Below are 20,353 nucleotides of genomic sequence, written 5' to 3' on the forward strand. Positions count from 1 at the left end.
CCACTGTGGCTCGCTCTCCATGCCAGATATAATCCGCCCTTTGGCCATATCCTACGAGCTTTGCAAAGACTATTTCCTGGCCTTTAAATCACTGGCTAGCGGTTTCCTGCCCCACTTCCGTCGCCCTTTCCTCTTCTATGCCTTCTCCTGCCTGGCCCGGGCGATCCTCAACAATAGCTCCTCCATCCCATAGCTGGCTGGAGGGTAGGCAGAGGCCGAAATGGGGACGGGGGCACATCGCTGGTGCGGTTGGTGCCAAACCTCAGCGCCGCCACCCTCCCCTGCCAGCCTTTGCTCCCGCCCGAAGCTGTTCTAAGGAGGAGCCTAAAGGTCCGCTTCCCCAGTAGAAGGGGATTGTGCTGAGTAAACAGGATTAACTCCCTCGTCCCCAGCAGCTCTGCTTTTCTGCGCCGCGGCCTGAGGGGCCAGAGCGAGCCCTCGGGTGCTCCCAGCGCACCGCACGGGGAGCGGGGGATGGGGACGCTAGTGCCTCGGGAGTCGTCTCTGCGGCTTGCTGTCTGGCCGTGCAGGGCTGGAGGGCACAGCCTCCAGGGGTGCTGCTCAAAAACCAGGGCAGACGACGGCGCCAGCACGGACTCCTAGAGGCAGCCTCCCTTCCACCACCTCCCTCTCCCTCCCCGCGCTTCCTCTCCGCCCACCGCGCTCCAGCCTCTCGGCTGCCGCCCGCGTTGTCCCTGGCCCCGGGAGCCACCGCTGCAGCCCCTCGTGCAACCATGGGGGACCTGCCCGGCATTGTACGCCTCTCCATCGCACTGCGCATCCAGCCTAACGACGGTCCGGTCTTCTTCAAGGTGGATGGGCAGCGTTTCGGCCAGAACCGCACCATCAAGCTGCTCACGGGCTCCTCCTACAAGGTGGAGGTGAAGATTAAGCCCACCACACTGCAGGTCGAGTGAGTGCGGGGCGCGTCGCGGCTTCAGGGCCGCGCGCGGGGTACCGGAGCGGAACCGATGTCCCCGGACATCCAGAACCTCCCCGGGATCCCTGGAACCTTTAGCCGCGCCCAGGGGACCCGGGGGGGTGGGTAGAGGGGATCCCTTAGGCACGTGTCCACTTCCCCACTCCCACGACGGTGATCGCAAACGGACTGTTGAAACCAGCGGCAAGAATCAGGTGTGAATGTGTGTGTGTGCTGGACAATTTCCCCCCTGTCCAGCCTTGGGCGGGGAACCCCTGGCTGCCAGGGCGCGGCGGTTGGAAGAAGCCGGCCACAGGCTTCACCTACTGGGATCCGCAAACGCAGTGCTCTTCCGGGCCCCGCGGCGTCACCAGGATTGGAAACGCTGAGAAGCAGGATTTAAGAGCAGGGGAGGGGCGGTGACCCGGGCTTCCCAAGGGATGCTCCGCGTCGCTGCGTAAACCCTTTTTTGGCTGGAGACCCAGAACCTGGAGCAGGACTACAGCGTCCTGTTCAAGCCTGGGTTTCACGGTTCTCTGTGCCTTAAGCCTCCCCACACAACTGCTCACCCTCTTCCAGAATTGTCTTTTTCAGCCCAAAGATGGTGCCTAGGATTAGCAACATCCTCATAACAGGAGGATGTTTTGGGGTTTATTGAGGCAGGGATTATCTCTTCCCTGCTACTACAGGGTGAAGCGCCTAGCACACAGACCTCCAGGGAGAGTTAGGGTGGGAGTTCAAGAGCCTTCTGGGAAAAATCATGGGTGCAACCCTTTATTTCTCAGGTTCCACCTAAGCGTTCTTGGAAGGCTGGTAGGGGAGAAGGAAATAAACTATCAGGTTCACCGTGTGCTCAGCCTTGTTGGGGGAATGGGGCTCTGGAGCCATCATACATTTTTGTAGTTTAAGCTTAATTCAGTGAACCTGTTTGCTCTCTAGGTGCTTGGCCATAAGGCAAGAACCTGGAACCAACCTAGACGGTTCCCAGTGCTCCTGGCCTACCTGGTTGTTAGCAATCCCTTATTGCACGCACATCCATTGCCCTCCCATTTTCTGGTGCTCTGCACCTGATACACTGCAGGCTTCTCCTTCCTCCTCTTGAGTTAGTTAACTCTTCTATGTCCCTCTCCACCCACTACTCCCCCGCCTCCTTGCCAGGGTCTTTTTCTACTTTTGAAGCTAATCTAAAAACCGAATTTGTTAACAAGAAAAACATTCTTTCTGGTTATGCTTTAATTTAATCAACGATTTTTTTCCAAGTGGCCTTTTTCAGTAGTCTGAAACCTGTGTATGCAAGAATCACCTGGAGGGCTTAAAATACAGGGTTGGGACCTGGGTGAGGAGTTTCTCACACTTAATCTTAGCCAAAAGGCCGAGAGGCAATAGGGTGAGGAGTTTCTTCTTCACTACCCCTCAGACAGTTGGCAGGTGATGAAGATATTGCTAGTCTGAGAGTTCACTTTGACACAAAGGCATAGTGTCGAAGATTCTGATGGTGTAGCTGACTGGAGGAATAGCATTTCCCAATCATGGACGGATCTAGGGATCTAGGTTTAGGTAGGATTTTCGCAGCACCACAGGCGACTTCTAGGAGTCACTAAACCACAACAGACCAACTGGGCCCTGGAAGAATAGTCAGTGTGAAAATACTGAGGTCACTCCAGAGAGACAATGTCCACGTCACATGGCTGACCAGGCCTAATTAGAAAAGCCAAATCCCCTGAACTTACAGAACTTTCCTCCATTCCACAATGCTTCTACTAGCCAAGCTCCACAGATTTCTATTCTAGGGTTCTGTTCTAAAGACAGGGGTTTAAGCTGACTCCTGCCACAAATCTCAATTCAAGTCCATTGCAGGAACATTTCCATTGGTGGTGTGCTGGTCCCATTGGAGCTGAAGTCCAAAGAGCCTGATGGGGACAGAGTTGTTTATACTGGAACCTATGACACAGAAGGTGTGGCTCCAACCAAGAGTGGAGAACGGCAGCCCATCCAGATCACCATGCCGGTAAGGTCTTCTCTGGGGGGTGGGGAGTGGCGGTCAGGGACGGCTGGGGGATGGGAGTGTGGTGCCTGGGTAGATGGAAACCATGGAAACAAAAAAACAATCACCATCTCCCTTTTACAAAGGTGTCTCAGGAGCCACTTCCTATGGAAACTGAGCTGAACTTCCTTTTCGGATCTGCTAGGGATAGCCCTTATGTAATGAATGCTCTTTTGCCTCATAGACTGATTTTATAGATGCTTAAAGTCACTGTGGAAGACATAGGATATACATTGCCATTTCCCCTGTGTCAGGATTGGGTTAGAAAATTACCCCTAAAAGGTTTCTGATTCTTCAGTGTTTTGGTTATGAAAAGCATGATTTGCATGACATAGTACTACTTAAATCTACTTCAAATGGAGGGATCCAAAATGCCAAATGCAAATAAAAAGGAATAAACCTCTTAGTGTCTGACCTTGCCAATATAATATATAATAAAACAGGCACTTATAGTCAGGCAATGTGAGCTCCTAAGTGGAAAAAAATGTTTAGTACACAGGATAGAGTGGAGAAATGTGTCTAACTGTGTGTGCAAACACAGTGATGAAGTAAAGTGCTTAAGATATAAGACAGGAAAGGCTCACCTGTACCTCTGCCTGAAAACTGGGCACCATTTTCCTTCTGAAGAGTTCAAGCACAAGGTTCAAGACCAACCTTGAACTGTCTGCCGCTAGCTATGTAGGGAAGACCTCAGAGTGCTTAAGAACACACTGGGAAGTTTGTTTAAAATGCCAGACTTAGGAAGCACCACCAGTGATTTTTAGTTTAGTAGATCTAGGGTAGGGCCAAAGAAATTGATCTTTCAACAAGCATACTGGATGATCTTAATAGGGATGGTCTGCGGGATGCATTCTGAGAAATATAATCTAAGAACTAATCTAGAACCTAAGTGCCCAATACACTTGGCTCTGCATGGATGTGGTGACCACATCCATACTGAGGTTTGAAGATTCTTAATTGCATCTATTCTGAATATGTGTACTTTTTTTCTTATTATTCCCCCCCCAAATAGCAATGGAACTATACACAGCTTTTACATTATATTCAATATTTTAATTAATCTATAAATGATATTAGTATACAGGAAGATGTGCATAGGTTACATGCAATGACTATCGCACTTTATATCAGGGACTTAAGCCCTTTGTTAACGACCTCCCTTGGATACCAAAGGATGACTGTGTGCTTAAAATAGTCACACCAGTAACATCAAGAAATAATCTAGCAACCCATCCTTTGTATTGTATATTTAAATTATTTTGGAAAAGAGTTCTATTTCCCATGAAGGAATCTTGAATAGGGAAAAATGAGAGAAATACATAATTCCTGCAAGAGACAACTACTGTTAACATTCTGGTGAATATTCTTAGAAAGTTGTTTCCATTGTCATTGAATATGCGTATCTTATGATAAGATCATTGAATATGATTTTGATTTTATGTTATACACATCTTTAGAACTTAAATATACATCCAAAGATGTATATGTGGAAATACAATTTTAAACTCTGATGGATACTCTAGCATATCAAATTATTTTCCCTTCATGCTGATTCTGTATCTCAGCATTATAAAGAGAACCATATTAAGAGAACACTCACTTTTGCACAGGTGTCCAATATTTTCTCGAGACAGAATTCTAGGGGGAATGTACATGTTTTGACATTTTGTGAATACCACCTAACTGACCTCCAGAAAGATGAGCCAATTTATAAAACTATCATCTGTATTTAAATCTCCATCTCCCCTTATACTGAGTATAATTAGTTCTAGATGTTCTTAATTGATAGGTAGAATATTTTTATTCTTTTAGTTGCTACTAGTTTTAAATCCTGACATATTTATTTACCATTTGTATTTCTTTTATAAATGATATGTTCATAGATAACTTTTACCCATTTTTCTACATAAGTGTGTCTTGTTGAGTTTAAGCAATATCAATAAATTAAGGACAATCACTTCTTTTATCTCATCTTGCATATACTGATTTACCATTTTCATTTTAACTTTGTTTATAAAGTTTAAATTTCCATATAGTTCAGTGTATCAGTTTTTTCCTTTATGATCTGAAGGATCCAGCCTTGAAAGTCTTCACTAATTCCACCATTAAATGCATGCATGTACAAATATTAATACTTGTATATACTGTTAAGTTCCAGATGAATTAAAAGTTAAATAGTATTTCAATCCATACTTCCAAGTTGGATATATATAGCTATAATGCCCTGATACAATTACTTAAATAATCCATTTCTTCAGTGATCACTTTCTTTTTTTCTTGTTTTTTCATTTGCTCACCAAGTTGCACACTATTATTATGCAAAAATGACAATCGCAGCCAAGGAAAAACAAAAAATAAAACCCCACTTACAAACAGGCCCTAAAAGCACCCCTCCAAAGTGACCAAAACCAACATGCATATATATGCATAAATTGTTACCATTCAACACAAATGCTATCTCTAGAAGGATTTAAATACATAGGTCAAACAAAAACAAAACAAAAACAAAAACTGCAACATCTTAAGCCATTAAAACACCAAAGCAAACAAACAAACAAAAAACCCAGTGGTCACTTTCATAGTAATTTTTCATGTGACAAAAATTATAGGTCTTTTTTCTACACTTACAAGCTATGATATGATCTGCGTATTCATACAATACTGCATTGTTTAAGTACACTGTTCTTGGGCCCGGTGTGGTGGCACAAGTGGCTAGGGTCCTCGCCTTGCATGCCCGGGATCCCATATGGGCGCCGGTTCTATCCCGGCAGTCCCGCTTCCCTTCCAGCTCCCTGCCTGTAGCCCGGGAAAGCAGTCGAGGACGGCCCAAAGCTTTGGGACCCTGCACCCGTGTGGGAGACCCTGAAGAGGCTCCTGGCTTTGGATCGGCATAGCATTGGCCGTTGCGCTCACTTGGGGAGTGAATCATTGGACGGAAGATCTTCCTCTCTGTCTCTCCTCTCTGTATATCTGCCTTTCCAATAAAAAAATAATAAAAATAAATCTTAAAAAAAATAAATACACTGTTCTTATAGTGAATTTTCACGTACTTTGGACCTCACAACTTTACTGAATGCATTAGGAAGCCTTTTATTATTATAATGAAAAACCTGAAGGCTGACTACTTTATAAAGATATAGGGATACTCTTAGGTATATTGTTAGTGTCAATATTTATTATGTTAAAACAGCCTTTCCAGGGTCACCAAAAGGTTTTTTTTTTTACTGGAAGATATTAAATTTCGTTTAATCTCTTTTCCCAATATCTCCTTTGAAATATATATATATTTTTAAATAATTATCTGCTTATTTACCTGAAAGGTATGGCAACATGCAGAGAGAACGATCCGTCTACTGGTTCACTTACAAATGGGCTGCAACTAGGTATGGGCCAGGCTGAAGCCAAGAGCTAGGAATTCCACCCCAGTCTCCCAGAAGGGTGGCATGATCTCAAGTACATGGGTAATCCTCAAATATCTACCTGGATTGTAAGTGGAGCAGCCAAGATTCCAAATAGCACTCTGATATGACATGCCTGTGCTGTAAACAATTTAACACACTGTGCCACAATGCCAACCCATCTCTTTTGATATATAAATATGATGAATTATATAATACAGTTAAAAATATTGGGCTACAATTTACATCTTAAGGTGCTATATTGATTTTAGCAAATTACTAAATTCAATACATTAAAATTTTATTTAGAAAGTTTAGACATTTTTTGTTTGCTTTATCAGCAAATAGTTGAAAATTTCCTATAACTATGGGAAGAGTGGAAAGCAACATAGAAACCCCTGGATTCTAGAAACTTCTGATCTAGAAAGGAAAGGCACTTCATCCATAGCTACCAGTAATAGGTAAACAATTGCTATTATAAGAAGTACATGTGCTAGAGATCCCATCCTTGGAGGATAAATGCAAGAAGGCTAGGGGAAAGATAGAACCCAAGGAAGGAGGAGCCATAGGAACTGACAGCTGAAAGAGAGCACCAAGGGTTCTGATGCATGTGAAATGCCCAGCATGGCTGGAGCACAGTGAGACACAGACTGGTACAAGATTAAACAGAAGAGGTAGGTGGGTGTGACATGTGCTCAGATGATACAAGTGTGTCCCCTAAAGGTTTGTGTGCTACAAGCTTGGCCCCTGTGTGATAGTATTGAGGTAGTGGAACCTTCAAGAGCTGGGGCCTAGTATGAGTTCATTAGGTCATGGAGCACCACCTAAGAAGGAACTAGTACTCGTTTTCAGAATGAGTTCTTTAGAGAACTGGTTGCATAGTAAGCTTGTCTCCTTCTTTATGCGGCCTTTTCCCTTTCTGCCAGGGGTCCCTCATCAGAGGTCAAACAGATGGAGCCACTCAGACTTAGACTTAGCAAATCTCTCTTTGCTATAAACTGTCCAGCGTAAGTATCATTATAGCCACACAAGCCAAACTGACACATAGTACCTTTTACTGGAGTTATCCCAGTGCCTTTAGGAATTATTTGAAAGTTAAAATCAGCTTTGGAATATGATTTATGTGTATAAAATGTACCCATTTTGTATAGTTATGTAAGTTCTGAAATAGACAGTACTATATAATTACCACCCCCAATAAACACATATAACACTGTCACCCCACACATTCTCTCCTCCTCACTGGTAGTCACTCTCCCCACTATGAACCCACCCTATGTATCCTAACTGACAGATTAACTGTTGGGCCAAACGCCTGCCCCTGCTTCATATTTTTTATTTATTTATTTTTATTTAAGGCAGACTTTACAGAGACAGGAGAAGAAACAGAGAAAAGGTCTACCATCTGCTGGTTCACTCTCCAAATCACCACAACATCCAGAGCTGAGCTGATCTGAAGCCAGAAGTCAGGAGCTTCTTCTGGATGTTTCACATGGGTGCAGGCTCCCAAGGCTTTGGGCCATCCTCCCCTGCCTTCCCAGGCCATAAGCAGAGAACTGGATCTAAAGTGGAACAGCTAGAACATGAACCAATGTCCATATGCAATACACCTTCCATGGGGTGGGAGATTAGCATGCAGTGCCACAGTGCTGGCCACCGTTTCATAATTTTTGATACTAACACAAGTGAAAATTTATTATTTACAACAAAAGTAAGACTGATTTTCTGCATATTGGTCTTGACTCCTGAGACCTTGTTAATTTCACTTATTAATCATAGCAGCTTTTTTCAGTAGAGTTCCTAGAATTTCCTAAATGCAGCTTTTTTCAGTAGAGTTCCTAGAATTTCCTAAATACATTATCACATAATCTGTAAATACACACAATTTTTCCTTTCTTTCCAGTAAGCTTTTCTATGCATGGCCCAATTGCAATGGCTGCTACCTTCACTGTGATGTTAAATAGGAATGATGAGATGTGACAATGTTGTCCCTCAACCTTGAAGAGATACATTCAGCTTCTTGGCATTAAATGATGTTAACAAGATGGGGTTTTTTAATTATAAAATATTTTTTAAAGATTTCTCTTTTTGAAATGCAGAATTATAAAGAGGGAGGACACACACACACACACACACACACACACACACATCTTTCATTCACTGGTTTATTCCCCCAAATCTCATAATAGCTAGCTCTAAGACCAAAGCCTGAAACCAGGAATTCCACCTGGGTCTCATGAGGCAGCAGGAATCCAGTACATGGATCATCAGCCACTGTCTCACAGGTGCATGAGAAGGAAACTGGATCAGAAGCATTGGATGGGTGGACCTCTGATAGGGGATTCAGGCATCCAACCTAGCAGCTTAAATCACTGTGCCTGCTTCTCTATGGAAATATTTGACTGAGGTATAATACAACCAAAATCATATCACAAAATGATGTCTTTGAATATTATAAGGTTCTGTTTTTCCACAGTTCGGCTGCAATGTACCTACTGTTTTTCTGAGTATCTTTTCTTTAGGGAAATTGTTGGCTTTCTTGAATTCTTTGAGCTGTTATTAACCATTACTTTGTGAAGATATTTTCTACTTCATTTATTTTATACCACTGGACTCCAACTAAACATATATTGGAAAGCTTGGTATTATCTCACAAAACTTTGAAGTTATTAAACTTTCTTCAATAGTTTTAAGGAATCTCCATATTATTTCTTGAGTTCATTTATTCTCAAGTTCTTAAGTTTATTTATTCTTTCTTCTACTTCCAGTCTTATATTTATGCTTGTATTCTAAATTTTTTCTATCACTGTTACTTTTCCACTTCTGAATTTTAACCTGTATTTTTTGTAGTTTCAATGTCTTCTTGAGATTCCTTGTCCATTTTCATTGAAGTCATTCCCCTTTGTTCAGGAATTCTGTTGCATGTACATCATATTACATGTCTGATAATTTTTGTCTGGAAACTAAACATTGTAGATAATATTGACTCTAGTTTTATTTGTTTCTTCATTCTCTGTACAGGTTGTGTCTCTCATTTGAAGTGCCTGAAATCAGAAGTGTCTCAGATTTCTGAGGTGTTGAGAATGTTTGCATTACCTAGTCCAAAAAATCCAAAACCTCAAAAGCCAAATCTTTTTGAGTATCATGTCAGCATTCAAGGGTTTGGATTTTGGACTATATAAAATCTGGCGATTTTTGGTTAGGGGTATTCAACTTCCATTATTACCTTTCTGTGTCCTAGCAGACAGTAAATACTCCTGGATTCAGACTTCAAATTCTGTCTTCCCAGCAGTAGATAGCAGTCATCTGTGTTCAGTTATTTCTAGTTCCACTTGATGCCTTCCTCGCCGGGTTCCTTTCTGTGACTGAACTGAATTTTTTGTACTGAGATCTTGGGGACCCACCCATCCCCTATGCCAACTGCTCCACTATTCCTTAACCCTTCATTTTGACATCTCAAGCCAGTAAAGCTACAAACTTTTTAGCTTTCAGAATGGTTCAATCAAAACAAAACAACAGGGAACATACTGAGTACAACTTTATCTTCTAGACATTGAGTCATTACTAGTCTGCTTTTTCACTGCGTTGTCCTCCCAACTCTCCCCAGAGGTGGTGACAGCATTACAGGAAGAGTTGGGGTTTCACTTGTTTTTCCAGGATTTGCTATTTAGTTCCAGCTTCTCTGTCAGTCTGAATGCTGTCTGTGATTTGCAACAGATAAGGTTATCAATGTCTCCTGCCAAACTTAAAGGGACTGAGACACACCTTCAGGCCAAAAAGCCAAAACCAAACTGTTTAGCTGTTGGCAGTTTAGGTCTTTCAAGGGTGGTTCTGCTGTGGCTCCTGTACTATTTCTGGTCTCTTTCTAAACATTTCAGACATTTTTTATCTGCATGGTGTCAGTTTTTTTTTTTAATATTTTATTTACATCAAAGGAACAAATTTCATGGTACAGATTTAGGAGCATGGTGATACTTTCATCTTCCTCCTTTTTTGTTTTTCAATTTTTACGATGACATACTTTCATTTCACTTTGCAATCACCACTTTGCTTAACACCACATTAGGTAGCTAAAGACAGAGTCAGATTCTGTAATGATCTGTATATGCTTCACCCAACAATTACATTCTATGATTACTCTATTAAAAAAAAAAAAACTCCATGTAGTTCCTGGTATTATGATAGGACTGGTATGCTATAATTGTTTTTCTTTTTCTTTAAAAGGATTTCTTTATTTTGACTCGAAAGGTAGATTTACAGGGAGGAGAGACAGAGGGAAAGATCTTCCATCTGCTGGCTCACTCCCCCAGGGCCGCAATGGCCACAGCTGACATGAATGAGGCCAGCAGTTTCTTCTGGGCCTCACACATGGGTATTGGGTCCCAACTACTTGGACCTTCTTCCATTGCTTTCCCAAGCCATAAGCAGAGAGCTGGATAGGAATAGGGCAGCCAGGATGTGAACCAACGCCCATATGGGATGACAACACTTGCATGCTGGCTCCTGAAAGGGAGGAACAGATTATTGAGCCACAGCGCCAGCCCTGGCATGTTATATTTTTAATGATTATTTTGAAATTTATTCTATGTGAATGAAATGGTCATCTTTCCACTCAATTATTGTTTATATCTCTTTCCTACATTCCTGCTAAACTAAGGTCTTTTTCTTTTATCCTGGTTAAACTTTTTATTTGATGGAGGAGTACTTGACTATAAAGCAGTTTTAAAATATGTTGTCTAAAAAAAAGAGAGAGCAAAAACAAAATGTTGTCTCAAAAACTTTAAAAAGAAAGGGAGGAAGAGAGGGGCAGGTGGAAAGGAGAGACCTGGAAGTAGGAAGACAGGAAGAAAGGGGAATATCATAAGAATTTTATCTTTAGGGACCCAGTGTGGTAGCCTAGTGGCTAAAGTCCTTGCCCTGCAAGCTCCAGGATCCCATATGGGCGCCAGTTTGTGTCCCAGCTGCACCACTTTTCATCTAGTTCCCTGCTTATGGCCTGGAAAACTAGTAGTCAATGGCCCCTGCACCCATATGGGAGACCCAGAAGAAGCTTCTGGCATCAGATCAGTTCAGCTCTGGCCTTTGCGGCCATTTCAGGGAGTGAACCATTGGATGGAAGATCTTTCTGTCTCTCTGTCTCTTCATAAATCTGATCTGCTTTTCCAATTAAAAAAAAAAACCCAACTATCTATGACCTATATTGAATGTGTTAAATATTTTAAGAAATAAACAAATAGCTCAAGTGGTCAATGTACAGACTGGATGGGAAGACAAAGAGTAAGTAGGGGGGTTTTTGCAGTCTTTAGTTTTGGAGTCAGGACTAACAGCTTTGCAGAACGAGCTAGAAATGCTCATAGTTTATGCTCTGGAACAATTTACGTAGCATTTAGCCTTGGCTATTAGTTAAGGAGATGACACAATTTTTCCATAAAATGCAGAACAAAAATATTGGGAAAAATAGCTTTAATATTCTGTTTATTCCATGCTTTTTGCCTTTGGGAGTTTTATTGAGTAATTCCGCTTTTCTGAAGAAAGCACCATTTCTGAAGAATTTTAACATGTATGTTTAGATCTATAGGAATATAAAATACTATTGACAGCAAATCAATCTCTTCTCCTTGGATTCAGATGTGGTGTCTTCCATATTTCTTGAGAAATAAAAAAAAAAGTACCTAAAAGGCTGAGTGTGTTGGGCCTAGTATTAATAAGCCAGTTAAGCAGTCAGCATCCCATATCACAGTTCTTGGGTTTAATATTTTTTTGTTCAATAGTTGGCTTCTGACCCCAATGGTCTCGGTCCCTTTCTCTTTCCCTTTTCAAGCGATTTTTAGAAAAAATTACTCTGTGCTTACATCTTGTAAGAATATAATGTCCAGGCAGTCTTAGCTCGCCCTCTATAACCTAATATCATAGACTGAGTGACTTAAAGAATATTTCACAGTTATAGAGGTTTAAAGTCCAAAAATTAAAGCACTGCTTTTCTTCCTATTTTACGCCCACTCTCTGGCTGTGTCCTCATATCGGCAGAAAGATGGTCTCTCATAGATCCCTCCCTGTAACACCACAAAATCCCACTGTTGAGGGTTCCACTCTGCTAACACCCCCATGGACTATCACATTGCATAGGATCATGAAAGGATGGGAGACAAGAAACAGTCCTTAATGTGTCCCAACGGTTCCACTTGTGGCAATTCATATAAGTTCTCAAGGAAAACAAAAAACAAAACTCTCCGCTAACATAGCCCTTTTATTCAGACAATGTGGTACAACTGAAAATGAGAAGACCTAAGCTCTTTTCTTGCTCCTACCATTTGCTAGCTATGGGGATCTGGGAGTGGTCTTTCTTTCATCTAGGAAATGGAGATGACAAAATGAAGTATAATATCGAGGTGGAATGATGTCATGGCAGTATCATGTAAAAATAAAGGATGCTTGTGGATGTCGTGGTGGCAGTGGGGTAGGCCACCACTTGCATTGCTGGCATCCCATACGGGTGCCAATTTGAGACTTGACTGCTCCATTTCCAATCCAGCTTAATGCTCTTGGGAAAGCAACAGAAGATGATTCTAATGTTCTAGTCCCTGCACCCATGTGGGAGACCCAGAAACATCTCTGGGGTCCCAGCTTTGGCTTGGCATAGCCCCAGCCATTGTGGCCATTTGAGGAATGAATGAATGGAAGACATATCTCTTGACCTCTATCTCTGTAACTTTGCCTTTCAAATACTTTTTTTGAAGATATTTTATAGAACTAAGCCTATATATAAGTTGCATCCCCCATGGGAGCCTGCTTGGGTAGATTTTTCCTTAGAAAGCACATATTGGGGCCTAGCATGGTAGTCTAGCGGCTAAAGTCCTCATCTTACATGTGCGAGATCCCATAGAGGTGCCAGTTCATCTCCCAATGCTCCCCTTCCCATCCAGCTCCCTGTCTGTGTCCTGGAAAAGCAGTAGAGGATGGCCCAAAGCCTTTGGACCTTGTACCCATGTGGGAGGTCCAGAAAAAAACTCCTGGCTCCTGGTCTGGATTGGCTCAACTCCAATCATTGCAACTACTAAGGGAGTAAATCAGCGGATGGAAGATTTTTCTGTCTCTCTCTCTGTGAATCTGACTTTCCAATTAAAAAAAAATCTTTAAAAGAAAGAAAGAAAGCACAGATGGGCTGAGAGGAATAGAAATTCTAATATAGTTTCTTTTGCTTATTAAGAAGAATGTTAGCTTTTGAGATCCCATCTGTTCTCAGCCAGATTATGAGCTAGATGGTGAGACATCCAGGAACTAAAATGCCAATGGAAAAACAAAGCAACAACAATAATAACAAACAGGAAAAAGGCCAAGGGAGTTACAGACACCTAGATATAGGACCAGGAAAAATGTGCATTGTACCAGCATTTAAGTTAACCTCATTTTGACCTTGAATCCAACATTAACCAAAGAGAAGCTAAAACAAATACAAGCACCAAACATCTATCCATCTGTGTAGCTATGACTGTCCTTGGCAGATCTCTGCTTTGGTCTCCTGAGTCACAGAAAATCATTACATAGAGACTACTTGTTTTTTTTTTTTTAAGTTTGTTCAGGCAGTATGGTTTCTTAAGTTTTTTTTTTTTTTCCTAATTGTGACCATTATTGTTTGGGCCCGTTATTTTAATTTTATTTTTCTTAATTTTCATTTATTGATTTTCATGAACTTGAAAAGCAGAGCAACTGCCCCAATGCTACAACAACTAGGGTTGAGCCAGGCTGAAGTCATGAATTCTACCTGGGTCTGCCTCCTGAGTGACAGAAGTCCAAGCTAGCATGTTCTGCCTCCTGTGATGCAATAAGAGGAAGCTGGATTGAAAGTGGAGGAGCCAAGATTCCAGCCAGAATTCTGATATGGGATGTGGGCATCCAAGCAGCATCTTTTTTTTTTTTTAAAGATATATTTATTTTTATTGCAAAGTCAGATGCAGAGAGACAGAGACAGAGAAGAAGATTTTTCGTCCCATGATTCACTTGCCAAAAGCCCGCAATGGCAAAAGCTGTGCCGATCTGAAGCCAGGAGCCAGGAGCTCTTCAGGGTCTCCCACGCGTGTGCAGGGTCCCAAGGCTTTGGGCTGTCCTTGACTGCTTTCCCAGGCCACAAGCAGGGAGCTAGATGGGAAGTGGGGCTGCCAAGATTAGAACCAGTGCCCATATGGGATCCCGGCACATTCAAGCAAGCACTTTAGCCACTAGGCCACCACGCCAGCACCCCCAAGCAGCATCTTAAGCCATTATTCCAAAAGGGCTGTCCTAGTTTATTTTTTACACCCAACTTTCACTTATTTCAAAAAAAAAGACAACATTGCTTCTCTTGCTTACATAGGAGGGTTTTAGGTTCCTTTCTTCAAAAGATTAACTGGCTTTGGCAAAATAATAAAGTGTATAACTTATAAGATATATTTATAATTTAATGTAAATATTATCATTGAATTTTTGAATTCAGTTGTACTTAAAACATGCAGTGCCCTATGCTGGTAAAAAGTTATACTAAACTCTTAAGGAAAGTCTGGCTGATGGAGTGAATGTTACCCAATGGTTAAGAAGACAGTTACCTACGCAATATCAGATTGCCTGGATTTAAGACCCAGCCTGGACTGCAGCTTCGTGCCAATGCAAACCCTGGAGGTTGTAGTGATGCCTCAGGTGATTACATTCCAACTACCCTTTGTGGAAGAGTCATGCATCCAAGTTTTGGCCCTAGGCAGCATCAAGTGTTGTGGGTACTTGGGCAATGACTAGCAGACAGAAGATCTCTCCCTGTGTCTTCTGGAGTCTCAAATAGCAAACACTTCTGGTGAAGATGAGAGTTCAACGTATTCATACCACCACTACTGTATCATGAAAGAAACTATAATATACTCTTAGGGAACATTTTTTGATGAACTTTGTGAACTCCTTTGGTCTTGGAGCCACATATGTAAGGTTTTGAAAGATGGCAAATCCACTTCACCATATTTTAGAATTGTGATTATAAAAGTAACACTTTATGCAGAAAAATCCAAGTAAAAAGATACACAAAATTAAAGTTAATTTTTTCTAAATATTTTACAAACTTGAACTCATATTGCATACAAACGGATCCCTTTCCTTATGTAGTCCTAAGCACGTTTGGTATTATTAACACTCCAAATTCCACTTCAGTGGCTGTTAGTGTTTTATATGAACATGCCATCATTTTCCTATTTGCCTAATTTGGATGCTTAGATTTCTTCTGACTTTTGGAAATTTGTACTGGAGCTGGTGCTGTAGCATAGTGGGTAAAGGCAATACCAGGTAATGCCTTAACCACCGGCATCCCATATGGGCACCTTTTTGGATCCAGCTGTTCCATTTCAAATCCAGCTCCCTGATAATATGCCTGGGAAAGCAACGGAGAAGGCTCAAGTGTTTGGGCCCTCGCACCCATGTAGCAAACCAGGAACACACTCCTGGCTCCTGGCTTCAGACTGGCTCAGCTCTGGCCATTGCAACCATTTGGGGAGTGAACCAGTGGATGGAAGATTTCTCTCTCTGTCCCCCCCTTTTGTCTCCCTATAACTCTGCCTTTCAGATAAATACATATTTTAAAAAACATTTTTTATTTATTATAGGAAAGTCAGATTTACAGAAAGAAGGAGAGACAGAGAGATCTTCATCCGCTGGTTCACTCCCCTAGTAGCTGCAATGGCTAGAGCTGAGCCAATCTGAAGCCAGGAGTCAGGAGCTTCTTGCGGGTCTCCTACACTTTTTGGCCCATTTTCTATTGCTTTCCCAGGCCATAGCAGGGAGCTGGAAGGAATGTGGAGCAGCCAGACCTTGAACCAGCACCCATATGGGATCCCGGCGCACAAGGCGAGGAACTTTAGCCACTAGGTTACCACACCAGGCTCATAAAATACATATTTAAAAATTAAAATTAAAAAAAGAAATTTGTATTAAGCTGACAGATGAATAGTTGGTAAAATTTAATTTCTTTCATCATTAATTGTATATTTAAACAATTTTCATCCATTAGTCAATTTTTCTTTTCAATGGACCATGTTCCAGTCTTTAAAGTTTCTTAATACTTCTTACTAAGTCATGTAAATTTTTTCATTAAGAATATAAACTATTTGGTAATGCTTAAAATTATTTATAATAGGCTTAATTTTTTTTTACTACAGGAAGTTTAATCACTTCTTAAAGATTTACTTATTTATTTGAAAGATAAAATTGCAAAGAGAGAAGAGACAGAGTGATCTTCTATCCACTGGTTCATTCACTCCTCAAATGGTCAAACTGTTTCCACATTCATCAAAAATGGGTATTTCTTGTGCACGTGTGTATATATATATAGTATATATATTATATATAATTTTCATGATCCTTACATAGTTGATTAGGGCACAAAAGGTCAAGGCTACAGGAAAGTGGATAAGACCACTGTTTCCACATTCTCTTTTGTCCTTCCTGTATCTGGGGGAAGGGAAGAGACAAAAGGAGAAGCCACACCCACCCTCCCAACCATCCCAGGGTTCCCCACGTGGGGCATGCTCCGAGGGCATTGCTCAACTGTTCTAAATTGTTGCCAATCTCACCATTTCAAGCACGATATAATCTCTCCAGAATCCACTGGCTGACATAGTCCACCTTAGCATCTCCAATTGCCCAGATTTTCACTGCCAACACTTGGCTGGCCTAGTTGATCAATTTGTTCTGTCCTCTGCTGCAGTGTCAATTGTCCTCTGCAGGCTACAATGTACTACCATACCTCCATGTGCACCTGATATGCTGTCCATGCTCTGTTTGAGCCACTGAGGAGGCTCAGCTATGACACACGCACTCTACGGTCAGACCACGGATCCTGCCCTTCTCTTCATGGTTGGGGTTCTGAGTCCGGCAGTTCGATTAGGGGAATCCCCAAATAAACTTCATCTGAAGTGATCCCAGGCAGGGTTCTTGGATGTGCTTGCCAGTACAGTGTCTGGTACAGTCCATCGTTCCTATCAGCCTATGCATATTCTGGTGGTTGCAATTGCTGAGTCAGTTCTGTCTCCAGCCCTGCTTTCTATACAAACCAATGGGTGTTGGAGTCTATCCCAATCCTGCCATGGACACTTGGCCATGTAAACCTGTGGGAACTAGGCCTAGTTGAGGTGAATCCCAGTAACCCTCACCTGGCCCACTCCTTGTCCTGGTTCCCATGCTTGTCAGGATGTACAACAGATTGGTCCAGTCTGTCAAAAATGTGTATTTCTTTTTCATGTAATCAACTATGAGGTACATTTTTCAAAAATAAACATGCCCATCTTAAAAATATAGACTAATGATTTTTGAACTGTGTATACATATATCCATATAAATGCCACCTGAATCAAGACACAAATGCCTCTATCACCCCTTTATATCAGTCACCTCTTCTCAAACCAGGTGCTAAAAAAATGACAAGGCTTCCTGTTAGCACAGCTACATAGAGTTCTACATAAATGGAATACAATATTTAAAAATTTTATTCATGTAGCATGCATTCTTTGAAGTCTAGATTCTTTGGTCCAGCATGTCTTCGAGATCAACCCCTGATGTTGTCTAAATCTGCAGGTCCCTTGCTGTTAGGTAAGATGCTGTTTTACAGACACACCAAAACTGACCATCACCAAGGGAGTCATTAGATACTTGGGTTGAGTCTAACCTGAGGCTACTATGAATAAAGCTCCTGCATGCTTGTGCAAGTCTTTAAGCCATGGGTCTCTATAAAAAGATACTTTATTTTCATGCCTAGGAGGTCTGTGAGCTCTAGGTATATCATCTGCTATTTCAAGTCAAGCAAATTTCCCGAAGGAAAAGCCCAGATCTTGTTTTGGGATCAAATTATCAGGATGAGGCAATGGTGTAGGATATAATTTTCAGAGCATCTTGGAAAGCAGTCTGGAAAGCACCTGATCGCCCTCCTCCTGTATCAGCTGCAAAGCATAAGGCTCCTGTTGCTTGCTGCCTTCCTCCCCTCCATGTCTTCTGGCTCCTGATGTGGCTGATAATCCTGCCAAGTCAGTCCCGTCCCCTCCCATGACAGGAGGGTCAGAGGAGAAAATAACGAGTGGCATCATGTTGTTTAATGCCAGATCCCCTAAATAGCTCCAGAAGGCTGTAGCAGGGTCAGGCAACCCCACAGGCCACTTGAGTGGCTGCCCAGCAGCCTCTAGGATATCCTTTGCCCTCTTCAAGACTACAGGAGAAACACGTTCAGGCTCAGGGAATTCTGTGCACTGGTTTGCAGGAAGGCGTGCTTTCCAGAGGTAGAATATAAACTTCTTAAGAATAAGAGTTGTGTCTGACACAACTTTTGTATGTGCAAGACATATGGTCACTTAGACTGCTGTGCTACAGCACCTGCCCTTTGAAAAAAAGACTTCGGCAGAGAAGAATGATTTACAGATGAATTTTCAGGAAAGTACCTCCTTATTAAAATGCATTATAGGAAAGACCTAAGCTTTGCACACTTAAAGGTTTAGGCTACTTACACAAAGGACTCTGCTACTCACACCAGTCCTTGTCCAGCAGCAGCATGAGGTTTTGACTGGCCATGCTTCTCTTTCCTCAGTTTACAGACATCGGGACCTTCGAGACGGTGTGGCAAGTCAAATTCTACAATTACCATAAGCGAGACCACTGCCAGTGGGGAAGCCCCTTCTCTGTCATCGAATATGAATGCAAGCCCAACGAGACACGTAGCCTCATGTGGGTGAACAAAGAGTCCTTCCTCTGAAGAGAGTCTCAGCTGGAGCTGCACAATCTACTCTCAGACAAACCAGCACAAGCCTCAGGCCAGGCACCCCATGCCATTGCAGTGTCCTGTCTGGCACTGATGATCTCCTAGCCCTGGTGATTGCGAAAGTGTAACTCCCCTCTGATACAAAGTATCCCTGATGTAACAGATTGTGAGAGTCTAATTCCTGAGAAAATTCCTTTTGGTATTTTGTGCCGATATTCCTGCATCCCATCCATCGTTCCCACTCTCCTTGTTGGCGGCTCCTGGTTAGAGTTCAGCAGAACTGGAATGCTTGTGCTGGACTTCAGGAACCCACTGGTATCTGTGGTGTTTTTCAGGTTGAGTGATTCCCTCTTTTTCTGTTCAAAGTGTAACAACAACAACAAAAAGCAATGTGTATGGATCCTCCCCTGTGTAATATAACATGTAGCTTGCAATGTCCAGCAGCTTCCAAACAGGCTTTGTGACAATGTAATGCCAACAGCAGTGAATGGGACTCAAAGGTTGTACACCCCATAAACAGCTCAGCTTCTGCAGGGAAGGAAAATGAGAAAATGAAAGAACAAATACTTAAGTATTTGTAACACATAAAAACTCTTTCAAGTAACCTGAAATATTGAGCTATGTATGGCTCAGTCGAAATGGAAAGAAAGCAGTGTAGACCAGGGTAAGGGTAAGCTAAGTAACAGGGATTGCCGGGTCATCCCTTGGCAAGCTCCTGTAGCGTTCAAGCAAGCATATTGTGATGGCCCAACACTTCCTCTCACTTGAACTTTGGAAAACTGTATGGGACTGCAATTAACTTTTGATATTTCTTAATAAAGGTATTGAAAATTGTGCCCAGGGTTGTTTCTTCCTTTGGCCTACAGCAAGTAGATCTATGCACCAGGCCAGGCCTCTCAATTGTCTTTGCCACATTGTGAGGGGGGGTGTACTTATAATGCAATGGGCAGACTACTCGTGGATCCACTTCAGCTGTTGAACAGAATTTCAGTCAAGTTGTAAGTAGTTATTCCTGGGGGCCAGGATAGGAGATCCAGATGGAATTCCAGGCTCTTGGCTTTCCTCTGGCCCAGCCCTGGTCCTTCAGGCCATTGTGAAGCACCAAATGAAATTTCCTCTCTCTGTCACTCTACCTTACAAATAAATAAAACAAGCTAAATAATAAAAACAATATATTAATAAAATGGCTAGTGTAAGTTACAGCTCATGCTAGGCAATCCAAAACTGCTTCTGTCTCT

At 42.1% G+C, this 20,353-nt stretch overlaps 1 protein-coding gene across 1 annotated transcript; it reads left to right on the forward strand.

Moving 5' to 3' along the window:
- The first annotated feature begins 664 nt into the window (after positions 1 to 664).
- Positions 665 to 19,949, forward strand: CNRIP1 (cannabinoid receptor interacting protein 1). Its single transcript, XM_040993297.1, has 3 exons — positions 665 to 913; positions 2,777 to 2,927; positions 18,945 to 19,949. Exons 1-3 carry the CDS (start codon positions 735 to 737, stop codon positions 19,107 to 19,109), a joined length of 495 nt encoding a protein of 164 aa, XP_040849231.1. The 5' UTR covers positions 665 to 734; the 3' UTR covers positions 19,110 to 19,949.
- Positions 19,950 to 20,353: the final 404 nt, after the last annotated feature.

This window comes from Ochotona curzoniae, unplaced genomic scaffold (assembly GCF_017591425.1).
Source record: "Ochotona curzoniae isolate NIBS_2020 unplaced genomic scaffold, NIBS_Ocur_1.0 contig_883, whole genome shotgun sequence".
Classification (NCBI taxonomy): Eukaryota; Metazoa; Chordata; class Mammalia; order Lagomorpha; family Ochotonidae; genus Ochotona; species Ochotona curzoniae.

What these genes read in the sequence shown, in the direction of transcription:
- CNRIP1 (XM_040993297.1), top strand. Translation starts at nt 735, where the DNA reads ATGGGGGACCTGCCCGGCATTGTACGCCTCTCCATCGCACTGCGCATC. An exon ending in CCCACCACACTGCAGGTCGA is followed by an intron (nt 914 to 2,776) that starts GTGAGTGCGGGG and finishes AGTCCATTGCAG; the next exon opens with GAACATTTCCATTGGTGGTG. An exon ending in CCATCCAGATCACCATGCCG is followed by an intron (nt 2,928 to 18,944) that starts GTAAGGTCTTCT and finishes CTCTTTCCTCAG; the next exon opens with TTTACAGACATCGGGACCTT.